Source organism: Opisthorchis viverrini, assembly GCF_000715545.1.
Source record: "Opisthorchis viverrini unplaced genomic scaffold opera_v5_148, whole genome shotgun sequence".
NCBI lineage: Eukaryota > Metazoa > Platyhelminthes > Trematoda > Opisthorchiida > Opisthorchiidae > Opisthorchis > Opisthorchis viverrini.
Window position 1 is genome coordinate 908,547 of NW_008751805.1, and position 8,507 is coordinate 917,053.

General features: G+C 43.5%; 2 protein-coding genes across 2 annotated transcripts in view; one reads left to right on the top strand and one right to left on the bottom strand.

The window, feature by feature from the left end:
- T265_06862 (hypothetical protein) overlaps positions 1 to 8,507 on the bottom strand; it is a gene marked incomplete at both ends in the record, with an annotated part of 63,925 nt that overhangs the window by 3,699 nt on the left and 51,719 nt on the right. The window contains one exon of the mRNA XM_009172244.1: positions 8,360 to 8,467. Coding sequence (XP_009170508.1) covers positions 8,360 to 8,467 — 108 coding nt within the window. The remainder of the gene's footprint in view (positions 1 to 8,359; positions 8,468 to 8,507) is intronic.
- Positions 8,237 to 8,507, top strand: part of T265_06863 (hypothetical protein) — a gene marked incomplete at both ends in the record, with an annotated part of 41,137 nt that continues 40,866 nt past the window's right edge. Inside the window, one exon of the mRNA XM_009172245.1 lies at positions 8,237 to 8,263. Coding sequence (XP_009170509.1) covers positions 8,237 to 8,263 — 27 coding nt within the window. The remainder of the gene's footprint in view (positions 8,264 to 8,507) is intronic.

An 8,507-nucleotide genomic window follows, 5' to 3' on the forward strand; every position in this document is an offset into this window, starting at 1 on the left:
TCAATCCGTGAGTCCGTGAACATCAGTGCGCCTTAACTCAAATGGCGCGCACAATATAACCAGATATTTGTAGGGAAAATCAAGATGTTTAAATTCGGGATCTGAAGAATGTTGGTGAAGTTAAGGATATATCTGCCTGCCGCAGTACATAGGTGCAAAAGTATGGGCTGATAACAAAACTGGACCAGGAAGCACCATTCCGTATATCAATCCGTGGTTAGGTAAATGCTACCAGCGGCAAAAGCATCGATTGTAGCAAAAACCAGCCGATAAGAAGTAGCAAACAAGAACCACCCGTTATATCCAGACAAATCGTGCTGGTTCAGGGATTAAGCCGGATTACTCGGATAGGGTTTTCTTTCGCAGGATCCATGCCCAACAGAAAACGGGATACGGGTTCAGAGTTGAGTAAACGCCAATTTTCATATATCCTATTCTTCTTGAGGATAACGAGAATTAGACTATTAAGGGAGGAATTGAAAGACAATTATAGCGTTTAAAGATGCATCATGCAAAATTGTGTGCAAAAGAAAAAATATACAAGGGGATGATATCTACCCAAAGTAACACAGGAAAGGGTGTTTTTTTGGCTGATCCAAAAACAACGCACGAATAGGTCGTTCCCAGAAATTGGACATGCAGAGAAGAAATGGAATTTTTTGCGAGCTCTATAATATTTTAAATGAATGTGGTGGCATGATAATCTACAACCTACGACCCAACTGAACGCTCATGACTATCGTAGGCTGCTGGGACACAGCATGACCTTCTTCCCCGGGACTTTAAAATGGCAGTCCGGTTACAGAAGTTTGGAGAATGTTTAGACTTTCTACACATTTCTCGTATCCTGTTCACCATGAAATTCAAGGTACCTAGAATTTGTAATCATTTTTCATTATCACTTTCATCGCTAGCAGAATTATTGAGGTTAACTTACATGCCGTCCAACCCGCTAGCTGCACACTGTCAATTATTACGGCTTCCTCACCCATAACCTCTCTTATTTCTTAGCTAATGAAGCAAACAACACACAACTCACGCGCTAGTAGAATGCTCACATTATGTCTAAAATTTTGTTTGATCTCAACCCTTTATCCCCTTGGCCCACGTACACTGGATTTTTGCTTATTCGCTGACCCAGATTATAAAGGCATTTATTGCCGATTTTTAATTCCTCGAACGCTTAGTCTCGATGGGATGTCGTTCTTTTCCGCCTCAACTTCCAACGGGCTTGTGCACTGATCCGCGGCGTGAGTGTTCTTCACAAATTCTCCATAATATTCGGAACTACGAAGATATGCACTGGTTATGGAGTTCTTGAAAAGGCTTTGTTTCATCCTTTTCCAGTCCCTCCACTCTAAACCGTTAAACCGCGTCTTTTCCTGTATCCAGACTTCATCCCCTCAAACAAGCTACACTGACAACCTTGGCTTAAATTTTTGTCATGGGATCTGGGCGTTTTTTTGCATCACGGCTCATATAAGACAAATTTTTCGAAAGATGCCATAAGCTTTCCATTAGCTGCGCTCACCATAGGTGTCCCATTATTTTATCTCAATGCGTGTGCTTATCTTCGTAGTTCCCCTTATTTCGACCCGCGTTTGGAGCAGCTTCTCTTGGAGATTTTTCTGATCACAAATTGCTGTTTCCTTCATTATAATAATGGAAAAAAATCCACATTCGATAAATACACGCTTACGTGATTTCTGAATTTCAAGTCTAATATCGGAAGCGTCCAGATCTTGCCGTTCTATTCGGCCATCCGCTCATCTTAATCGTTCCCGTTATTTTTCTCTACTCCTGGGCTTTTAACCTTAATGCACATGCTGCCCATTTTTCACACACTTAAGCAGTTTTTTACACGTGTTCACTCTCCTAGCACTGTTTCCCTTCTGATGCTGTTTTGCGAACGAACTATTGACCGAAACGGGGTCTTTCGTTCTCACTCAAGCAACAATGCATCCTGTAATCACGCGCATTGCACATAAAAAAGCACCGATGAGGCGCAGCGGATTTATTAATTGTTTCGCTGTGCAATCCACTCAGTCTCACAGGCTGGCAAGCTACCTCGGGAAAGCTACGGGAAACAACAGGATGTCAGGTGAAGTGGACTGATGGCTGACATGCTGCGGATGAGAAGTGCAGAATGAATTCCCGTTGGCGTATGAGCATGTAGCAGTTGGCTGCAGAGCTACCAAAGCGATGGTTTATAATATAAATGCGATGAGCTCCTGGCTGTGTGTGCGATGCATGCCGTCGTGTTTTATGTGTGTAGTTTTTGCCTCTAAGGCGCAGACAAACTTGGGAAGGGTGCATCAGCTTTTAGAACGAATTTCGCCGGGGTCTAAAGTGACTTTCGATTAGTTTGGCTTAGGTGGCCCACTCATGTAATGAAATCAGTTAGATCAGCAAGAAAAAACAACTGCGGTCCATAATAAGACAAGGGTGTGGCTCTCATTATAGGTTCCTAGGAAGCGTATGAAAAAGACAACCGTGCCAAGCTCCCAAGCGACGCAGCGGCGATGCTGCGCAGGCCTACTGCATCCCGAGAAGCCACAGTGCATCATGCTGTTATGCGCGAATGAGCATGGTAATTGGAGTGTGAAGGAATATGTGTAGATATTGTTAGTTTATACGAACCGTCTGCTATTTTACCAGGAATTCGGGAGAAAATACAGATTCTCTTCGTTTATTTAGGAGAGAATAAATTTCTGTGGCATCATTTGGAAACAAACGTAAAAAAGCGCGATACCTGATGGTGGAATCTAATAGATGCGACTGACGAAAACTAGCAAATCCGGCGAAGGAGGAACACAGGACATGAGCACTGAAAAGAGTTTTGAGCACGACTTGTAGAGTATAAAAAGGAATATTCGAGTCTCCGATATGGTTTCAGCAGAATCACGAATAAAGACGACATCCAATGACTACCCAAAGCTACGGCAATGTACGCTATTTTAGAGTCAATGAGCTTGCTTGTTTAGGGACATACGAAAAAATGGTGACGTTCCGGATATTTTTAACAAGGAGGAAAACTCGCGGGTCAACCTCTGCTCTGCCCCCTAAATGAGGATGATTTAACGTAATCTGGTTGGAACGCAATGGTTCAAGTCCTAGCGTTTTTCAGCGGAGGTGGTATAAGAGAGCCGGTGTCCGAGAATGGCAAGCAGAATGAATGACTATGGGGACCAAACTTTAAAGTTAGGATGGTGTGTATGGTCGATTTGAGCCGAAAACTGACTGATGGCTGTACCTTTTGGGCTTTGATATGCTGAGAATGCAGGCCAAAGATAACCCTCAAATTAAATGAAAAAAGGCTGAGAACTTTACCACTGACACTCAACAATCCACCACATACCTCCGACCAAATTTACTGCCTTGCAGATAATATTTGTCTGGTATCGTTATTGAGGCAATTTTCGGACTGACCACACAAAGACCTTGAAAAATCGAGCAATTTGGGCTATCTTGGTTAAGTAACTGAAGCCGTTTGCGACTCTAAACAATTCGCGGAGGCCGATGCCACTGCACTATGAAGAAAAAGCCGCTATTGTGGCTTCATGTATAGACGACCAAGCCTCACGAAACCGCTGGAACGACAGAAGATTTAAGGGGGAATTTAAACGCCAAAGTCTAGGAACAGACTCAAATCCAAACATTAATCAGCATGATCAAGTACCATAAAAATTCACGGAGAGTGCATATAGTTTAGCTCGTAAACAACACAATTTACTTTTGAAATGACCGCTGGACAAGAAAACCATCAGATACCATTTTCTCATCAGCGGTAGGCGTGCATAAGTTTGGTGCAATCTAAAATGTTTTCATGCGGGAAATAAGAAAGACAGTTCAAAACTCATGATTGAAATGTGCTTTAGTAAGGAAACCTCTGTGCGAAACAGCGCGCAAAATGGGGCGCAGTTAAGAAATTCAGAACCCAACTCGGGTAACTACCACACCACCGGAACGAAACTCAGCTTCATTACAGACAGGAAATTCGGTAACGGTAACGCAAAAGGAGAAGTGTATTTGAATTCCGTGACGTCCGCTGAGTGATACAAGAACGTCATACGTTTCCTACAGGGGAACAAATGAAAAGTGGGTCGATTAAAAATGTGACGACAATTTTTTCACGCAGAGACGACAATGCAGGAATATATGAGGTTTGTTTCAACTATAGGAAGTAATTCTGACCCGGTACGTTACTAAGCTTCATTGTTTAATAACCGCAACCATTACTTTTCGAAGAGCAGTTAAAGATACAGCTCACCCAGGCTGCCATGAAGAGCAGTGGCACAGCTCGAAAGAAGAATCAGGCAAGCAATAGACGTAGGGTCTTGTTACATTTGACTGGTGTTTCCGTTCAGATGCCCAGTGCCGGAAAAACACTCACCGATAAGGATCACGACAGGCTTATTGCGAGCAAGCGTGTGTGTGCAAGTGCAACACTTCCAAGGGGCCCCCCGCTCTTGTAATTTTTACCTTCATCCATCCAGGCTTTTGCTGAGTTGCTTGAATGCTCGATTGGATGCTTATCAGCCTTGCTATTGAGATTTTGGTGGAGTTTCGGGGCTTCAGACATTCTGGGGTTGCTTTCGATAATTTAACCTTCTTGCCAGGTTTCTTCATAAAAATCAGCGGTTGCTTACAGGTAAAATAATTTATTGTGCAGCGATAGCAGCATTTTGGTCTTCTTATCCTATTGTCGGTTATTTCGGTCGTGCGTCCGCTTTGTAACCAGCATTCATTGGCTTTACTTTCGTAGTAATTCGAATGCCCGTCATGTTCCAGCAGCACGAGTGCTTCGCCCATTGCTGGTGGTTTTGAGTATGACCTTTGAATCAAAAACTCAATAAAAGAGCAACATGCCGTCGTGTTTTATGTGTGTAGTTTTTGCCTCTAAGGCGCAGACAAACTTGGGAAGGGTGCATCAGCTTTTAGAACGAATTTCGCCGGGGTCTAAAGTGACTTTCGATTAGTTTGGCTTAGGTGGCCCACTCATGTAATGAAATCAGTTAGATCAGCAAGAAAAAACAACTGCGGTCCATAATAAGACAAGGGTGTGGCTCTCATTATAGGTTCCTAGGAAGCGTATGAAAAAGACAACCGTGCCAAGCTCCCAAGCGACGCAGCGGCGATGCTGCGCAGGCCTACTGCATCCCGAGAAGCCACAGTGCATCATACTGTTATGCGCGAATGAGCATGGTAATTGGAGTGTGAAGGAATATGTGTAGATATTGTTAGTTTATACGAACCGTCTGCTATTTTACCAGGAATTCGGGAGAAAATACAGATTCTCTTCGTTTATTTAGGAGAGAATAAATTTCTGTGGCATCATTTGGAAACAAACGTAAAAAAGCGCGATACCTGATGGTGGAATCTAATAGATGCGACTGACGAAAACTAGCAAATCCGGCGAAGGAGGAACACAGGACATGAGCACTGAAAAGAGTTTTGAGCACGACTTGTAGAGTATAAAAAGGAATATTCGAGTCTCCGATATGGTTTCAGCAGAATCACGAATAAAGACGACATCCAATGACTACCCAAAGCTACGGCAATGTACGCTATTTTAGAGTCAATGAGCTTGCTTGTTTAGGGACATACGAAAAAATGGTGACGTTCCGGATATTTTTAACAAGGAGGAAAACTCGCGGGTCAACCTCTGCTCTGCCCCCTAAATGAGGATGATTTAACGTAATCTGGTTGGAACGCAATGGTTCAAGTCCTAGCGTTTTTCAGCGGAGGTGGTATAAGAGAGCCGGTGTCCGAGAATGGCAAGCAGAATGAATGACTATGGGGACCAAACTTTAAAGTTAGGATGGTGTGTATGGTCGATTTGAGCCGAAAACTGACTGATGGCTGTACCTTTTGGGCTTTGATATGCTGAGAATGCAGGCCAAAGATAACCCTCAAATTAAATGAAAAAAGGCTGAGAACTTTACCACTGACACTCAACAATCCACCACATATCTCCGACCAAATTTACTGCCTTGCAGATAATATTTGTCTGGTATCGTTATTGAGGCAATTTTCGGACTGACCACACAAAGACCTTGAAAAATCGAGCAATTTGGGCTATCTTGGTTAAGTAACTGAAGCCGTTTGCGACTCTAAACAATTCGCGGAGGCCGATGCCACTGCACTATGAAGAAAAAGCCGCTATTGTGGCTTCATGTATAGACGACCAAGCCTCACGAAACCGCTGGAACGACAGAAGATTTAAGGGGGAATTTAAACGCCAAAGTCTAGGAACAGACTCAAATCCAAACATTAATCAGCATGATCAAGTACCATAAAAATTCACGGAGAGTGCATATAGTTTAGCTCGTAAACAACACAATTTACTTTTGAAATGACCGCTGGACAAGAAAACCATCAGATACCATTTTCTCATCAGCGGTAGGCGTGCATAAGTTTGGTGCAATCTAAAATGTTTTCATGCGGGAAATAAGAAAGACAGTTCAAAACTCATGATTGAAATGTGCTTTAGTAAGGAAACCTCTGTGCGAAACAGCGCGCAAAATGGGGCGCAGTTAAGAAATTCAGAACCCAACTCGGGTAACTACCACACCACCGGAACGAAACTCAGCTTCATTACAGACAGGAAATTCGGTAACGGTAACGCAAAAGGAGAAGTGTATTTGAATTCCGTGACGTCCGCTGAGTGATACAAGAACGTCATACGTTTCCTATAGGGGAACAAATGAAAAGTGGGTCGATTAAAAATGTGACGACAATTTTTTCACGCAGAGACGACAATGCAGGAATATATGAGGTTTGTTTCAACTATAGGAAGTAATTCTGACCCGGTACGTTACTAAGCTTCATTGTTTAATAACCGCAACCATTACTTTTCGAAGAGCAGTTAAAGATACAGCTCACCCAGGCTGCCATGAAGAGCAGTGGCACAGCTCGAAAGAAGAATCAGGCAAGCAATAGACGTAGGGTCTTGTTACATTTGACTGGTGTTTCCGTTCAGATGCCCAGTGCCGGAAAAACACTCACCGATAAGGATCACGACAGGCTTATTCCGAGCAAGCGTGTGTGTGCAAGTGCAACACTTCCAAGGGGCCCCCCGCTCTTGTAATTTTTACCTTCATCCATCCAGGCTTTGCTGAGTTTGCTTGAATGCTCGATTGGATGCTTATCAGCCTTGCTATTGAGATTTTGGTGGAGTTTCGGGGCTTCAGACATTCTGGGGTTGCTTTCGATAATTTAACCTTCTTGCCAGGTTTCTTCATAAAAATCAGCGGTTGCTTACAGGTAAAATAATTTATTGTGCAGCGATAGCAGCATTTTGGTCTTCTTATCCTATTGTCGGTTATTTCGGTCGTGCGTCCGCTTTGTAACCAGCATTCATTGGCTTTCCTTTCGTAGTAATTCGAATGCCCGTCATGTTCCAGCAGCACGAGTGCTTCGCCCATTGCTGGTGGATTTGAGTATGACCTTTGAATCAAACACTCACTAAAAGAGCAACGTTGTTTTCCGTTTGTTGCTGCTGGGCCGGACTTGTGCCGGTTATGTTATTTAACTAGCAAAGATTTGTCTACAGACGATGGGAAAATGAAAAATGTGGGAATGGTCTTCTGTTAAAAGGTTATGTTATTTAACTAGCAAATATTTGTCTACAGACGATGGGAAAATGAAAAATGTGGGAATGGTCTACCGTCTGTTAAAAAAAGAAATTCGTAAAAACACAGGTGGAATATCCTGGATATTCTATGATGCGCATGGCTTACATCGGCGTGCGAAGCTATAGCTGCCCTCGTCATAATTATGGTTGTTCCACACCAAAGCCAACTTAGCCGATCAAACAAAGCACACCATCCACCTACTGTCCCAGGATCCCCAAAAGGACCAAAAAACCTGCGATCCCAAATGGACTTGGCTCCACCTCGCTTCCTCGGCCAGCCTCAAAAGAATCCCGCTGCTCAAAGGATCGTCCATCCCAGCACAATGATCTTAAGCGTGACGTCCGTTACGGGGCTGTCCAACAACCGAAAGTCAATGATGGCACGGCATCGCCATACCCAGTTTGATAGCACACCAACAACTATTCCATTCCTTCTCTCGACCGTGCCATCTCGCCGGCTCATTCCACGGGCTGCAGATATGAACAAGCCTTTTACCTGACCCCAGGTGCCTCCATGGCATGTTCCTTCCAATCTTCTGAACCTTTCGTTAGAATTTAACCATTTCTCGTACTATCATTTACCTCTTTCAAGGAACCATTATGCTCGATTCCACAACAACGACACCGGTGAGTCTCTAGGGTCTCGCTTTACACCGTGTTTCCGTGATTTCCGTTACCAATTATCCGCTTTGTTCATACTCCCGCTCAATCATCCCCACTTACGCCTTCCGTGACTCTGCACATGATCGCAACAGCATGAGGCCACGAGGCCTTAGCGGTGGTTACAGGTTTCAGTTCAACATGACCGCCTGGATGACGCCATCTCTGGTACTTAATAATAATAATAATAATAATAATAATAATAATAATG